This window comes from Erinaceus europaeus, chromosome X, assembly GCF_950295315.1.
Source record: "Erinaceus europaeus chromosome X, mEriEur2.1, whole genome shotgun sequence".
In the NCBI taxonomy this organism is placed as follows: Eukaryota; Metazoa; Chordata; class Mammalia; order Eulipotyphla; family Erinaceidae; genus Erinaceus; species Erinaceus europaeus.
The window spans coordinates 51,385,696-51,403,224 of record NC_080185.1 but is presented as its reverse complement, the minus strand read 5'-3'; the positions used below and the strand labels follow the sequence as shown (position 1 = coordinate 51,403,224).

The following is a 17,529-nucleotide window of genomic DNA, read 5'->3' as shown; positions in this document are numbered from 1 at the left end:
TCTCATACTGTATTATAAGATTATCATCATCAAAACATCCTGGTACTGGAGCAAAAATAGGCACACAGACCAGTGGAACAGAATTGAAAGCCCAGAACTAAACCATCACACCTATGGATGTCTAATCTTTGATAAGGAGGCCCAAAGTATTAAATGGATGAAGGAGACTCTCTTCAATAAATGGAGCTGGAAAAACTGGGTTGAAACATGCAGAAGAATAAAATGGAACCACTTAATCTCATCAGAAGCAAAAATCAACTCCAAATGGATCAAGGACATGGATGTTAGACAATAAACTATCAAATATCTAGAGGAAAACATTGGTGGAACATTTTCTCACCTAAACCTCAAGGACATATTTGATGAAACAAACCCAATTGCAAGAAAAACTAAAGTAGAAACAAACCAATGAGACTACATCAACTTGAAAAGCTTCTGCACAGTCAAAGAAACTATCACACAAAGAGACCTCTCACAGAATGGGAGAAGATCTTCTCATCCCATACATCAGACAAGAGACTAATAACAAAAATATACAAAGAGCTCAGCAAACTTAGCAACAAAAAAGCAAATGACCCCATCCAAATATGGGCAGAGGATATGAACAGAACATTCACTACAGAAGAGATCCAAAAGGCTAACAAGCACATGAAAAACTGCTGCAGGTCGCTGATTGTCAGAGAAATGCAAATAAAGACAACAGTGAGATACCACCTCACTCCTATGAGAATGGAAGATATCAAAAAGGACAGCAGCAACAAATGTTTAAGAGGCTGTGGGGACAGAGGAACCCTTCTGCGCTGCTTATGGGAATATAAATTGGTCCAACCACTGTGGAGAGAAGTCTGGAGAACTCTCAAAAGGCTATACATGGACCTTCCATATGATCCAGTAATTCATCTCCTAGGGATATACTCCAAGGACTCCATAATGCCCAACCAAAAAGTTATGTGTACACTTATGTTCATAGCAGCACAATTCATAATAGCTAAAACCTGGAAGCAACCCAGATGCCCAATAACAGATGAGTGGCTGAGAAAGCTGTGGTGTATATACACAATGGAATACTATGCAGTTATTAAGAACAATGAACCCATCTTCTCTGACCCATGGATGGAGCTAGAAAGAATTATGTTAAGTGAGGTAGGTCAGAAAGATAAAGATGAGAATGAGATGATCCCTCTTATAAACAGAAGTTGAGAAAGAATAACAGAAAGGAAAAACTAAAAGCAGTATTTGACTATAGTTGGAGTAGGGCACCAAAGTAAGAACCCTAGGTTGAGGGTGAGGGCGGATGTTCAGCTTCATGGGGCTGGGGTGGGGGTGGGATGGAGTGGGACACAGTCTTTTGGTGGTGGGAATTGTGTTTATGTACACTCCTATCAATTTGTAGTCATATAAATAACTATTTGATTAATATAAGAGGGGAAATTGATTTTATGTCTCAAACTTTTTAAAGCACAAACAGACAATTTTTAATACATAGGCTGTCTTTGATATGTTGGATCTCTTAAAAGCTTAGACCAGGGTACACAAATAATGTCAAAGGATACAAATAATGGTGATGCTATGTATGATACAGCAAATCCTAACAAAGGTATATTTCAAACTTAACCCAATTGCCAAATAATGTGAGTATAGCAATAATTATCTATTGCCTTCTTAAACCCTAAGACAGCAGGAACCTCCCACTTCCTTTATAGATCCTATATATCCCCCAGTCATGGAACATCTAGGGTGGGGCTCACTTTCCTGCATGCTTCTCTCAATTCATACCAAATGATATTGTGTCTGCTGATCCCAACCTAATCAATGCAATGAGTACCATCTCAGCATGCTTCACTTCAGACTGTGTCCAGTTATGTCAGGCATGGAATGTCAACCCTTCACCCTCAATACTTGGGTGAGACCTTTCCTTTCATGGTATTCTCTAATTCCATTCCAGGAGGTTCACTTCCTAACAAAGTCCCAAAACCTAGATATAGGCCAGGTCCTGTAAAATAGAGCATATGTTCACGTGTCCATAAATTAGGGCAAAATGTAAAGCTGAAAGCAAAAGTACACAATTGTCTGCAGTGAGTCAGTATCACATTCATAATGAAATAGTCTCCACTTAGACTTAGATACCCTCCTCACCTACTTCCTATTACAGTTCTCTCACTCATTCCAATGCTTACCTTATCAAAGCAAGGACTACAAAAGCTAAATAACGGTAAGAGGCTGGCATACTTTAATGATGACTCTTTAGTCACTATCAGGCCACCCCATCAGCTGGGGCCTTAGTCAGTCGGGGAGTCCTGAGATTCCCAAACAGACATGATGAACCTAGACCTTGAATAAATCCCTCTCTCCATTGTTACCTGTCATCTCTACCAGGAACAACAAAATAGACCCCAACAAAATAGACCCCAACAAAATGGGCCCCCATGGGACCTTGCCCTCAATGTAAATCAATAATGATAGAGAATGTTGCATCCTCCAAAGGGAGGCTAGGCAACGTACTTTATGCTACACCTGAGGAAGATGGTTCCTGATATTGGGGCTGCTTGGAACGTTCCTACTTATGACCACAGAATGTGAACTCAGAGCTACAGGGATTGCAGAGGTCACATAGGCTCCAAAGCTGAATATGGACCCCAGATCACATCAAATTGATGGGTTTACAGTCAACAATATTTACACCCCTTTCCCATATTAGGTAGCTACTCTCTTCCCTGATCCAGCTTCTGGTCCTTTTTCCAGCCATGACATCATCTCCCCAGACAATAACTTGGATCCACCTGCATATAAGATTTCAGGCTCAGGGAAAAAACAAAACAGTACAGCCACAGGCCCTTTGGAATATAACTAAAATATGCTTACTAGCTATTTACAAAACGGAGACCCCCAACTCTTCATCTGCACTATTCCAGCCTTTAGGTTCATGATTGGCCAACAATTTATTTGGCTTTGTATGTTAACTCTTTTCAGCCACTAAGTTCCAGATGCTAGCATGATGCCAACCAGACTTCCCTGGATATACAGCCCCACAAATATGTTCTGGAACTCTGCTTCCCCAGAGCCCCACCCCACCAGGGAAAGAGAGAGACAGGCTAGGAGTAAGGATTGACCTGTCAACGCCCATGTTCAGAGAGGAAGCAATTACAGAAGCCAGAAATTCCACCTTCTGCATCTCACAATGACCTTGGGTCCATCCTCCCAGACGGTTAAAGAATAGGCAAGCTATCAAGGGAGGGGATTGGATATGGAGTTCTGGTGGTGGGAATTATGTGGAGTTTTACCCCCCTTAGCCTATGGTTTTGTCAGTGTTTCCTTTTTATAAATAAAAAATGAAAAAAAAGTTTAAAATATTCACTAAGAAGTTAGGAAACACAAAGGAAAAACTTCGACAAAGTTCTCTAAGAAATCCCTCTCTCCACCATCAATGGTCATCTCCATGATTCATGGTAGCCTTGAAATATACCTAAAATAAACCTACTAACTTTTTCCAAAAGTGAAATCCCAAATCACATCTGCTATATTCTTATCTTTAGGTTCCTGATTGCTAAATGGCTTGTTTTGCTATATATCGTATATATATATATTTAGTTTATAAAATGGCAACACTGTGAACACCATAGGATAACAGGTATACAATTCTGACCACCAGAACTCCATATCACATCACCTTCCCTGTTAGATTTCCTATTATTTATCCCCCTGGGAGTATGCATCAGTAACCTGGAGCAGTTTTTCAGATGTTTTTTAGCCATTTGGAACTCCTCTGAAGTGAATGTTTTATTCATATCCTTTGCCCATTATTTAATGAGGTCATTTGCTTTTGGGGGGCTAAGTTTGCTAAGCTCTTTGCATATTTTATTAGTCTCTTGTCTGATGTATGACATGTGAAGATCTTCTCCCATTGTGTGAGAGGTCTCTTTGTCTGTGTGATAGTTTCTTTGTGCAGAAGCTTTTCAATTTGATGTAGTCCCATTGGTTTGTTTCTGCTTTAGTCTTCCTTGCAACTGGGTTTGTTTCATCAAAGATATCCTTCAGGTTTAGGTGGGAAAGTGTTCCACCAATGTTTTCCTCTAGGTATTTGATAGTTTCTGGTTTAACATCCAGGTACTTGATCCATTTGGAGTTGATTTTTGTTTCTGGTGAGATAAAGTGGTTCAGCTTCATTTTCTGCATGTTTCAACCCAGTTTTCCCAGCTCCATTTATCAAAGAGAGCCTCCTTCCTCCATTTAATACTTTGGGCACCCTTATCAAAGATTATATGTCCATAGATGTGGGGATTTAGTTCTGTGATAGAGAGGCTGTGGGGACAGAGGAACCCTTCTGCACTGCTTATGGGAATGTAAATTGGTCCAGCCTCTGTGGAGAGCACTCTGGAGAACTCTCACAAGGCTAGACATGGACCTTCCATATGACTCAGTAATACCTCTCCTGGGGATATATCCCAAGGACTCCATAACACCAAACCAAGAAGATATTTGTACACCTATGTTCATAGCAGCACAATTCATAGTAGCTAGAACCTGGAAGCAATCCAAGTGCCCAATAACAGATGAGTGCTGAGAAAGCTGTGGTATATATATATACACAATGGAATACTACACAGCTATTAAGAATAATGAACCCACCTACTCTGACCCATCTTGGATGGAGCTAGAAGATGGAGCCAGATCACATTAAATTGATGGGGTTTACAGTAATATTTATACCCCTTTCTCATATTAGGGATCTACTCTCTTCCCTGATCCAGATTTCTGGTCATTTTCTCAGTCATGACATCATCTCTCCAGACAATAATTAGGATCCACCTGCATGTCAGATTTCAGGCTCAGGCAAAAAAAAACAAAAAAATAAACCAAAAAACACTAGTATAGTTGAAGGCCCTTTGAAATATAACTAAAATATGTCTATTAGCTATCTATAAAACGGAGGACCCCCACCCCCCAACACTTCATCTGCACTATTCAAGCCTTTAGGTCCATGATTGGCCAACAATTTGTTTGGCTTGGTATGTTAACTCTCTTTTCAGCCACCAGGTTCCAGATGCTAGCAGGATGTGACCAGATTTCCCTGGACAGACAACCCCACCAATATGCCTTGGAGTTCAGCTTCCCCAGTGCCCTTCACCACTAGGAAAAGAAAGAGACAGTCTGGGAGTATGGATCGATCTGTTAATACCCATGCTCAGTGGGGAAGCAATTACAGAAGCCAGACCTTCCACCTTCTGTATCCAACAATGATCTTGGGTCCATACTCCCAGAGGGTTAAAGAATAGGAAAGATACCAGTGGAGGGGATGGTATACGGAGGTCTGGTGGTGGGAATTGTGTGAAGCCATAACCTTCTTATCCTATGATTTTGTCAATGTTTCCTTTTTATAAATAAAAAATTAAAGAAAAATTCACCTGTCAAAGGACTCAGAGTAGACAAATGGATTGAAGAACAGGATCCATCTATTATATTTCTGCAGGAAACACATTCAAAGAAAATACAAATGAATGCTTAATATAAGAGGTTGGAACAAGATGTTCCAAGCTAATAATTCAGAAAAAAAGGGGGGGACAGCTATTCTATTTGCAAATTAAAAAAAAAACTCTCTGGGAATGAAAGTAAGCAGCGATAGAGAGGGACACTACATAATTGTCAAAGGAGCAATCCTATAAAAATATATAGCCATTGGGAGTTGGGCGGTAGCGCAGCGGGTTAATCACGTGTCGCAAAGCAGCAAGGACAGGTGTAAGGATCCCGGTTCGAGCCCCCAGCTCCGCACCTGCAGGGGAGTCGCTTCACAGGCGGTGAAGCAGGTCTGTGGGTGTCTATCTTTCTCTCCCCCTCTCTGTCTTCCCCTCTTCTCTCCATTTTTCTCTGGCCTATCCAACAACGACAACAATAATAACTACAACAATAAAACAACAAGGGGCAACAAAAGGGAATAAGTAAATTAAAGAAAAAAATCTATAGCCATTATAAACACATATGCCCCAAACTCAGATGCACACAAATACTGCACAAAAGGGAGACATTGGAAGCAACACATATATAGTAGATCTTAACACACCACTTTCAGCAAGAGACAGATCATCCAGACAAAAATTTTATAAGTCCCTTCCTCTCTTCACTCCAAACCACTCATAACATTACTTTCTCAAAATGTCCCTCTCCTTTCCTCCTCTCTCTTTGTGTGACAATGGAGCTGGTGTTCAGAGCCCCTTATCCTCTTCCTCCTATCACTTATCCCCCACTGGGAGTATGGATCAAGACAGTTTTAGGGGTAAGAAAGTAGGAGTTCTGCCTTCTTTAATTGCTTCTGCTGGACATGGGTGTTGATAATTCGATCCGTAATCCCAGCCTCTTTCCACCTTTCCCTAGTGGGCTAGAGCTCTGGTAGACAGATAGTTGTAGAGATGATGGCTGGCCCATGTCTACAACCTTAGGGAAACTGTGGTAGCTTGTAGTGGGGAGACTGAAGATTCAAAACTCTGGTGGTAGGAATTGTGTGAAATTATACTCCTGCTAACATGCAATTTTGTAAATCAATATTAAATCACTTACAAAATTTAAAAAAATAAAATGAATTCCAAAACTAAAATAATTAATAGGTATGTGGTCATAAATGAAACCATAGGTGAAATGAACCTATGCAGAACTTTCCATGCCAAAATAAATGAATACACATTCTTCTCAAGTACAGATGGAACATTTGTGAGGATTGACCGTATTCTGAGTTACAAAGACAGCCTAAACAAATATGTGAATATTTGTGTCACAAAATGCATCTTCTCAGACCATGATGGTATGAAGCTAGAAATCAACCACCAAAAGAAAAGAAACTCCCCCAAAGTCCGGAGACCAAACAACATGATTCTGTGCAACACGTGGATCCTTGAATAAATCAAAATATAAATTAAGAAATTCCATGATATTAACAAAAATTAAGAAGGGGTTCTAATATATATCCAAGTTACCTACAACCTTAGGTCAGATATAACAAAACCATTTGGCCCTGTCATGCTGTTATTAGTAGACATCTTTAAATTCCATAAAGCACAGTGAGGTCAAGAATATTACAGTAAATGCCAACTATGGTATCTTTAAAGAAAAAAAAAAGTTCCCAACTAACTTGGTTCTAATAATAATAATAATAATTAACAATTGCTCTTTCAAACTCTTTCTAAGACTATAAGGAACTCTTCTCATTCTCTTTCAGATACATATTTCTCCTAGTCCTGGAACTGTGCTCATATTTATTGATATATTTTCTCTCTGATACTTTTACCCTGTTCTATTGCCTCTGTTGACAACAACAAAATATGTTGTGCTGCTACTAACTTTTTTTTTACTGCGGATTGTAGCCAGAGATGCCAAGCCTGAGATGTCAACCTCCCAATTCCTCTAATCTGGTGAGATCTTTCCTTATGCATGGGACTACTTAATTCCATTTCAGATGGCATATTTTCTGGCACAGTTAAAGGTAATAGTTGGGAGTCGGGCTGTAGCGCAGCGGGTTAAGCGCAGGTGGCGCAAAGCACAAGGACCGGCATAAGGATCCCGGTTCGAACCCCGGCTCCCCACCTGCAGGGGAGTCGCTTCACAGGTGGTGAAGCAGGTCTGCAGGTGTCTGTCTTTCTCTCCTCTCTGTCTTCCCCTCCTATCTCCATTTCTCTCTGTCCTATCCAACAACAACTACAACAATAAAACAACAAGGGCAACAAAAGGGAATAAATAAATAAAATAAATATTTTTAAAAAGGTAATAGTTATAGGCTAGGGCCTCAGGTACTAGGTACATGTGTCTATGTATCTGCAAGCAAGGGACAGTTTTATACCTCAAAGTATAAGTTCTTAATAGCCTTCTGAGACTAGACCTAGTAAGCCTGGCTTTCTAATAGAATGACCTTAAGAGGGCATCATAAATTTTCTAATTTTCATGTATTTATTACTTAGTCCCAAACACCTTCCTTTCCTACCCCTTGCTTCACTTCTCTCAATAACTCTATCTAGCATTATTGATGAACTTCAGTAGAAATGCTATACAACTGGCCAAGAGTTATACTGGTAAAAACTATATATCTAGTAAAGGATAATTATTGTCCTTATAACAACCTTTGTTAGACTCATCAAACAAGTAAATGCAAAAAGTTTGAGTCTAAATGAGGCCTCACTAGAGTTCTGGGCCTATTTCCTCCCTAACTTGAGGCCAGATGCCATAAACCTGATATTGATTTGGATGCAGCAAAGGACACTCAAGCTTTAATAACTGGAAGAAAGTCTAAGCTTGTCAGATAAAGAAATGACTACAAAATCAGGATAAGGGCAAGAGACTGGCCCACCTAAAGATGGTCTCTTTGGCCATTATCTGGCCCTCCATTACCTGGTACCCTCTTGGTTTCCCCCATAGACGATACGGACCTAGACCTCCGATAGATTCCCTTCTCCTCCATCACTGGTCAAATCCATTGGGGATGTCACTCCAGCATTCTGGAGCTTCTTCAGGAGCATACCCTTACTATGAAAAAACAATGGTAGTGACTGTTCCAGTGTCCAAGAGGAGGCTGAATCATTCTACTCTGCCACTCGAGGAAGACAAACTCTGAAATGAGCACGAGCTAAAATGTTCCCAGCTGTGACTGTGGGCTCTGAGTTGTCTGACAGCAACTCAGATTTTGTACAAGCTCCTGTGGTAAATGTAAATAGATATGACCCCTGAGTTAGATCATTGTGGTAAACAGTTAACTGTATTTATATATCTTCTTCAACTTTGTGAGCAATTCTCTGCTCTAATCCTGCTTCCTAGTTCTACTCTCAACTCTGATGCATCTTCCCAGACAATATTTATGTTCCAACCCCAAGTTAACTATCAAGTTCAAGCAAAGATTATTAAGACATAGGCTCCTAGGAAAATTCTTCCCCAAAATAATTCACAAATTCAGAAAGGCAAAGAAGAAGGAAGGAAAAAGTGTATGACAAGATAAAAAAAAAATAGGAAAAAAATAAAAAAGAGACAAGCGAGAGAAAAGAGAAAAGATAAGAAAAAGAACTGTAATTAAAAAGCAGTGAAAAGAAATTTTTTTTGATTACTTTATTTTTAATTTAATTTAATTCAATTTTTTTAATTAGCTAGGAGGAGGAGGAGGGAGAGGAGAGTCTGTAGAGGAGGAAGGAGTAACGAGACAAGTTCCTCCCACAATAGATAAGATGCCCACTACCCTAGCAATGAAAGATACCCTAAGAGTTAATTCTGATCAACCTAAAGGGGGGGAAGATATATGCCTTTATATAATATTAATAATAAAATAGAGCAGGGTAAAAAAAACCCTGTCCCATATTACCTAAAACCTTGTGATCAGAGGCAGCTGATTGTTAAGAAAGAGAAAAAAACCTCAGGACTAGACAAGGATAGCTGAAATAGACAGTTATGCAGATCTACTATCCACTGTTTATTCTAGGGGTAGCTAGAGGAGGAAGAGATGTTGAGCAGAGATACTCGCAGTGAGAGTCCAACTCTGAGTCAGAATCCTTCCCCCAAATAATTCCCAAATGTGTATCAGTGAATTCAAAAAAGCACACTGTTTGGTGGTGTGGGGGATGGGGCCTGTGGCTTTGGAAGCTGTAGGAGTAAGTAAGAAAGGATGACAAGAATGAGAAAAAGAAAAAGAAAGGAAGAGAGAGAGAGAAAAGAAAAAGATAAGAAAAAGAACAGTCATAAAAGAGTGGTGAAAGGAAAGAGTTATTTATTTATTTATTTTTAATTATTTAATTAGCTATGTGGAGTGAGTGGGGGGGGCGTTTGACTACTTAGAAAGAAAAAAGGCCAGAGGTTTCAGAAGAGTATAGACTTAGAATAAATGATACTCCCTGGTGGAACAGGAATTTTGGTAAAGAAAGGGGCTCGGCAGGGGAGCCTGCTAGGAGCTGGTCCCCAGGGACTGGTTATGGGGGGGAGGGGGAGGAGGTATGCTTAATAATTTAAAAGAAAGAAAAAAATTTTTTTCCCTTTTTTCCTACTCTATATTTTAACCCAAATTAAGTTATAGTCATCTCCTTGGTGTCACCACTAGGACCCTTTATTGACTGGCCTACTAAAGGCAGAAAATCCTACCGTTTCCAGAAGATGTGGTCAGAGCTTGAGCCACTAGCAGCTTCTCAGTCCGCCATCTTCCGGGAACCCAGTCCGCCATCTTCCGGGAACCAGGACAATTCTTAAAATAGACTTTCTAGCTTCCTTCTACCTTAAGGTCCCTACTTCCAACTGCTCTATCAATACTTTATAGTTCCTGTTTATTAAAATTTTTGTCCATTATTCCATTGTACTGTATTTCAGCCACCAGGTTGCAGATTCTACTATAATTCCATCCTGAATTCCCTTGGCTGATAGTATCACCAGTGCTTCCTTCCTGTAACCTCACCTCTACAGAGCCCTACTCCATTAGGGAAAGATAGAAATAGGCTGGGGGTATGGGTCGACCTGCCAATGTCAATGTCCAGCAGAGAAGCAATTACAGAAATTAGAACTTCCACCTTCTGTACCCCAGGAAGAATATTGGTCCATACTTCCAGAGGGATAAATAATAGGGAAGTTTTCAATGGAGGGAATGGGACATATAACTCTGGTAGTGGGATCTGTATGGAATTACACTCCCATTACAACTATACCCCTTACAATATTGTAAATAAATATTAAATCACCAATAAAAAAGAATGCCAAGGTAAAAAATACTATTCACATTTTATATAATAGTCTAAAACAAACATAATATACAAACAAAGAAGTCAACATTTAAAATAAAAGTTTTTATGTGAACATAAAATGGAACAAAATTTTTATCCTGAAATATATGACCTCTCATGATTAATTCCATTTACATTTCCAACACTATTTTCATCTTTTCATAGGTTCCAATTGTAACAAACCTTGTTATACAAATGTTCCATGCTCTTTTGAAACTACATGCACTCACATATATTCCCACTGCCTGTAACTACTGGATCCTCCTTTCTTCATTCGATGAATGGTATTCATCCAACAGGATTGATTTAAATGTTACTTGTAACAGAAAACTTTGATATCTGGGATTAGGTGTACTTCCTTGGCATCTGATAGTTTTCTGTGTTTATTTTCATCAAGTCATTTGAGGTGTGTACATTTTAAAAATTCTAACTATGCAGGGAAGTTAGTTCATCTGGTAGAGTGTCTGCTTTATCATGCACATGATTCCAGTCAAAACCTGACCTCCAGCCTCATTGGAGGAAACTACATTGCTGGGCTTTCTTTCGGTCTCTCTATATCTCTCTGTATTTCTCTTTCAACCTGAAAAAAAATTACTGAGCCAGAGCAATGACTTCCAAGAAAAGACAAAAAACCAACAACAGAAACAAACACTAAAACCAATATAACAAGTGAAAAAATAAAGCCAAAATGATCTCTGTGACAATATTATAAGGTCAAACATTCATGCCAGTGAAGTCTCACAGGAAACAAGTGAAATGTTTGGTGTAGAAAGTAATTTTAGAATAGTTAATTGCTTAACACTACCAAAATCTGATCATAATTTTACAGATTAATGATCTTTGTAAAGTCTAAACCATATAAAAATTTTATTTTATTTTTTTTTATTTTATTAATTTTTTTCTGACGTATTTCCTTCAGTATAATTATTTTGAGATTCATTCATTTTGGTATCTGTACAATGTATATATACCTTGGTATTTGTTAATGCATTATATTTCTTTTGGGATCACTCAGTCTGCTTAATAAACCATATGCATTCATGTGAGAGTTACAGAGGCAAAGATTCTGGGAGAACTATTTGGTATGCTAATTACATAGTTCTTATGCAGTAGTATGGATATAAAGCTGGTAATACGGAAGTACTCAAGATGCTACCACTTTCTGATGGACAGTACATTTTCATGAAAACTGTCATGGTTTCGAGTGAAGTATACAAGGTTTTCTGACTAATAATCTTAATATGACCACCAACTGAACAACTTTGAGAACATTATTTAGCCTTTCTCTTTCCTATCTTTCGTGTCTGTGTAAACAGGTTAACGATATTTCATATTGTTGTTGTTATGATTACATGTACAAAGCATTGAGTTTAGAGATTAACACACAGCAGACAATACTTTTTCTTTTATTGAGTTACATAACAGAGAGAACTTCTTATGAGACAGAGATGGAGGGAAAGAAACCAAAGCACACTCTGGTACATATGGTACCAGGGGATAGAACCAGGAACCTCAATCATGCAAGTTCAATGCTCTACCAGTTGAAATATTTCCCCAGTCTCTATCTTTTATTTTCATCCTTTAAAAATAGTGGTGAGGGGCCAGGTGGTGGCACACCTGGTTAAGCACTCACATTATAGTACAAAAGGACACAGGTTCAATTCCCTGGTCCCCACCTGCATGGGGCAAGTTTCACAAGTGGTGAAGCAGGGCTGTAGGTGTCTATCTCCTCCCCCTTCTCAATTTCACTTCTGTTTCTATCCAATAATAAATAAATAAATAAATATTTTTTAAAAATGGTGATGATAAGTGACAGTGGTGAGAGGGCCTTGCCCTCAGTGTGGATCAACAATGGTAGGGACTGTTCCATTCTCCGAAGAGAGGTTAGACAACATACTTTATTTACCTACTACCCAAGGTAGATGGGTCCTGAAATTAGTGCAGCCTGGAATTTTCTTAGCCATGACCACAGAATTTGAGCTCAAACCTACAGGGACGCAAAGGTTACATAGGCTCCTGTGCTGACTATGGGCTCCAGATCATTTCATTGGGGTTTACAGCTAACAATATTTATATTTTTCCCATATTTAGGAGCTACTCTCTTTCCTGATTCAGTTTTCTAGTCTATTTTCCAACTATGACACCATCTCCCTAGACAATAACCTGGGTCCACCTGCGTATTGATGTCAGACTCAGGCAAAAATTAGTAAAGCCATGGGCCCCTTGGAATATACCTAAAATAGACTAGTAGTTTTTTCCAAAACTGAGACCCCAGATCTTCATCTGCAACATTTTTGCCTTTAGGTTCATTATTAGTCAACAATTTGTTCTCCTTTATAGCTTAATTCTTTTTCAGCCACAGATTCCAGATGCTACCATGATGTCAACCTGACTTCCCTGGGCAGACGACCCCATCATGTACCCTGGATCCCTGATTCCCCAGATCCCTGCCCCACTAAGGAAAGAGAGAAACAGGCTGGGATTATGGATCAACTTGTCAATGCCCATGTCCAGTGGGGAAGCAATTACAGAAGCCAGGTCTTCCACCTTCTGCACCCCATAGTGATCCTGGGCCCATACCCTCAAAGGGATAAAGAGTAGGGAAGCTATCAAGGGAGGGGTCTGGATAAGCAGTTCTGGTGGTGGAAATTGTGTAGAAATGTACCCCTCTTATCTTATAGTCTTGTCAATATTTCCACTTTTTAAAAAAAAATATTTATTTTATTTATTCCCTTTTTGTTGCCCTTGTTGTTTTATTGTTGTAGTTATTATTGTTGTTGTCATTGTTGGATAGGACAGAGAGAAATGGAGAGAGGAGGGGAAGACAGAGAGGAGGAGAGAAAGATAGACACCTGCAGACCTGCTTCACCGCCTGTGAAGCGACTCCCCTGCAGGGGGGGAGCCGGGGTTCGAACCGGGATCCTTATGCCGGTCCTTGTGCTTTGCGCCACCTGCGCTTAACCCGCTGCGCTACAGCCCGACTCCCAATATTTCCACTTTTATAAATAATTTTTAAAAAATGGTAGCCCCTTTGAGCAAAATTGTAATAGCATAGTGCCATCTTGTGACCATATAGAACATTACATTACTTATGCTAGATATTTCATTTCTGATCTAGCTTGATCATGTATACATATTCATATTAAAAATGGCATTTATCCCGGTTCGAGTCCCCGGCTCCCAACCTGAAGGGGCGTCGCTTCACAGGCTGTGGAGTGGATCTGCAGGTGTCTGTCTTTTTCTCCCTCTCTCTGTCTTCCCCTCCTCTCTCCATTTCTCTCTGTCCTATGTAACAATGATGACATCAATGACACCAACAATAATAGCCACAGCAACAATAAAAAACAAGGGCAACAAAAGGGAAAATAAATAAATAAAATATAAAACATATTAAAAATGACATGTAAAGTATGATCTGAACTAGTGCTGCAGGTACAATGAGTGAGGTTTATATCTGAGCATTGTTCTTCTGATCTTGGAAAACATTCCCCTGCTTGGTCATCCTGTCCTGTCAGGAGGCAGTACTTAAGGAGCAAAGAGAGAATCTCTTCCTACAGCCTAGCTCAAGATGGGAAAATGAGAGTTTGAGTGTGGAAGTAAGTCTGCAAAGTCTTCATATCCATTAACCTCAAAGAGAGATGCTGGAATGTAGGTGTTGATATTTTCTCCTCTGTTGAGAGGTGTGGCCTTGAATTAACAGTCCACTGCAACTTTGACCTTGAGTTTAGTTCCAAGGAGTTTTTAGATTGTGTAACCCCACATACCACCCGCATGTATCCCCAAATACCACCCACATGCATCTCCAAATATGGAAAAGTGTCTTTTTTCATTCCTTACTCACCCCATACCCACTGTTTGTATATATATGACTGCAGCATCCATATGCAGCCAACACTTCTACATCCGTCAGTCCTGGGTTCAGATTGTACTTTACTACTAATACCCCCCACCCCACTTCTATCACCTCTGAAATCAGTCTCAAGAAATGGATACTCTTGTGATCTCTCGTACAATATTGAACCAAATCAAGACTGGTTAGTTTGTTGAATGTGAACTTTATTGTGGTTTGGATTATTAAGGCAGTGTAGTAAAGGCACTGCAGAAGTTACAGGCTGGAAAACATGTAGGAGATGGGCTAGCTAAAACACAAACTATAATATATTTGTAATGAATGCTTGCTGAACTAGCCTAAGTACTACCACTATGAATTTTAATCATTGCAGAAGCATTGAAATATTGTTGCAGATGAGGTTTGGGGCTGAAAGGGGTGGTTTCATGGAGGAGTTGGCATTTATTCTGGGCCTTGAAGGAGGGGTTAGACTACTGGTAGTTGACGTGGAGGGAAGAATGTTTCAGAATGACTGACACTAGAGAAAATCTTGTAAAATTGTGAGAAAGCAAGAGGGCAAACAAACACCCCCAGAGAGTGAAGTTTCCCAACTAAGATCAAAAGTCTGAGGGGTCTGAACTTGGACCCAAAAATCTTAAGCTCCTGAATAAGGTCTTCAGTGCCAATGATATTGGGAGGCACGTGAAAATGGGCTTGTTTTTAAACCTAGGAGGAGCAGCAGGAGGTTTCACATTGCAGTCATGGGCCCCAAACTGGCTGTTTTATGCCTAGGTGGATTATCTCATTCTGTTGGGTTGGGGATGTACAGTAATTAGCTGCCCTTACTTTTGCCCACTGACTGTCTAAATGGTAGTTCTTGCGCACCCACATGCCTGTGTGAGTGTAGTGTGTGTGGATGGGTGGGGGACAAAACTGTCTCCCACTGCAGCTTCTTCTACTTTTTCCATGTGTGGCACACAGCTGGCTTCCAACTGAGCTGGAGCTCAAGCTCTTCCCACTAATTTTAGACATCACTGAACCCCAGCTCTTGATTAAGCACCTAGGAAGCTTCCTCAAAGTAAAAGTATAAACCTACTGTGGGAGGTGACTTAGGTTAGGGCAAAACTAGACTTCCCAGAGGTGGTGATGGTGGTGTTGGTGATGAAGATGGTAACAGAAGTGGAGAAGGTGGTGCTAGTGGTGGTGATAAAGAATGGGGACTTAAAAGCAAGCTCTGGCTTCTGGGTACAAATGCTGCTGGGAAATATGGCATGCTTATTCGGGAGCTGTGATGTCAGGCTAGACCAGCTTGGCCTTGATCACCTCTACTCCTTCCTCAGCATGCCCTAGAGGGGTGAAATACTGGGCACTCCAAAGCAGCAAAAGAAAAAAGAAAAAATCATATAGTATCTAGGTTGCTGTAACTATCCCACTTTAAATCTCACCCCAGGAAGCCCCAGAGATATTTTCTTGGCAAGCATTTGTATGATCTCCAAATAGGATCGTCACCTCCCCCTGTCCAGCTACTGGAGGTATATAGGTTATGTAGCTGATGCTACATGGAACAGGAGGTATGGGGGAACTTATCAGACTAAAGGAAAAGTTACTGTGAGTTTCTTTCTTTCAAAGAATGTAGGAATCTTAAATAAGACCTGATATCTGACAGAAAATAGGAGGATGTAAAGGCCTGTCAGGATTTCCTGGATATAGAGATTTAGAGCTCAGTGAGATCATCGCTGGAAATAACCTTGAAGCTGATATGGCCCTGCTTGACTTTAGCAGTTGGGCCACCCTTTTTACGCAGGTACAGAGACTTCAGATCACGACAATCATTGGGATCAGCATCCAGAATAACTTGCCCCAAGAACTGATCACATAATTTTCGGCTGTTCCAGACCTGGTAAGGCAAGTTGAGACAGTGAAGATTAAGAATGTTCCAAGCTGCCCCAATTTCAGAACCATCTTCCTCAGGTGTCCTGGAGTCCCGCTACCTCAGAGCTCCACCCCACTAGGGAAAGAGAGAGACAGGCTGGGAGTATGGATCAACCTATCAATACCCATGTTCAGCAGGGAAGCAATTAAAGAAACCAGACCTTCCACCTTCTGCACTCCACAATGGCCTTGGGTCCATATTTCCAGAGGGATAAAGTATAGGAAAGCTATCAGGGGAGGGGATGGGATATGGAGTTCTGATGGTGGGAATTGTGTGGACTCTTATCCTATGGTTTTTGTCAGTCTATTTTTATAAATAAAATTATTTTTAAAAGAAAATGAAGATTAGTAATGTTCTATGGTATTAAACTTCATCTAGTGGTATCTAGAACCTGAGGTTAATATTAGAATGGTGTGTCTAAAAATCATGGAATTATGTTTTCTCATACCTTCCTGGTTGAGGGGAAGATACCCCAAAGAGGCATATACAACTCTGTACAAGTCTTGACCTGTCAGGTGGCTATCTAATGGCAGATCATCAGAAACCTTGTCAGAAAACATCTAAATTGCAGTGTTTTATCATGACCTAGTAGGATGAAGATCATCTTAACTAGCATATACTTCCCCTTGTGGGATGCTTACAATATATGTGTTAACATTTGTACCTGCAGGCATATGAATTTCTGCCTACAATGAAAAAATGGAGTAGACGGTATTATTTTGGATGGAGATTAATAAAGAAGATATTGTCTCAGCTTGCTGGAAGATGTCTTTCAGCACCAGCATTTAAACCAGGATAACATTTGCTCTGTATCTTAGACATACATGGGGATTTGGGATAATCTAATAGCTGATACTGAATATGAACCACTTTGAGACAGGGTTCACTGTTTATATTCTCACCTGCACTACAATAGGAATGTCAGTGGTCCTTCTGTAGAAAATAGCCTGGGTATCAAAAATGGCATGAACAGTATTCTTCTGGACAGGGGAGCGGACTTCCTCCTTTCCACACTTGATGACCAAATATGGATTTACAGCTGG

The 17,529-nt window shown here is 40.0% G+C and overlaps 1 protein-coding gene across 1 annotated transcript in view; it reads right to left on the bottom strand.

The window, feature by feature from the left end:
- Positions 1-14,759: 14,759 nt before the first annotated feature.
- Positions 14,760-17,529, bottom strand: part of CAPN6 (calpain 6) — a 30,646-nt gene continuing 27,876 nt past the window's right edge. The window contains exons 12-13 of the mRNA XM_007538518.3: positions 17,389-17,525; positions 14,760-16,450 (exon numbers count right to left, since the gene is read on the bottom strand). Coding sequence (XP_007538580.1) covers positions 16,268-16,450; positions 17,389-17,525 — 320 coding nt within the window. The 3' untranslated portion in view covers positions 14,760-16,267. The remainder of the gene's footprint in view (positions 16,451-17,388; positions 17,526-17,529) is intronic.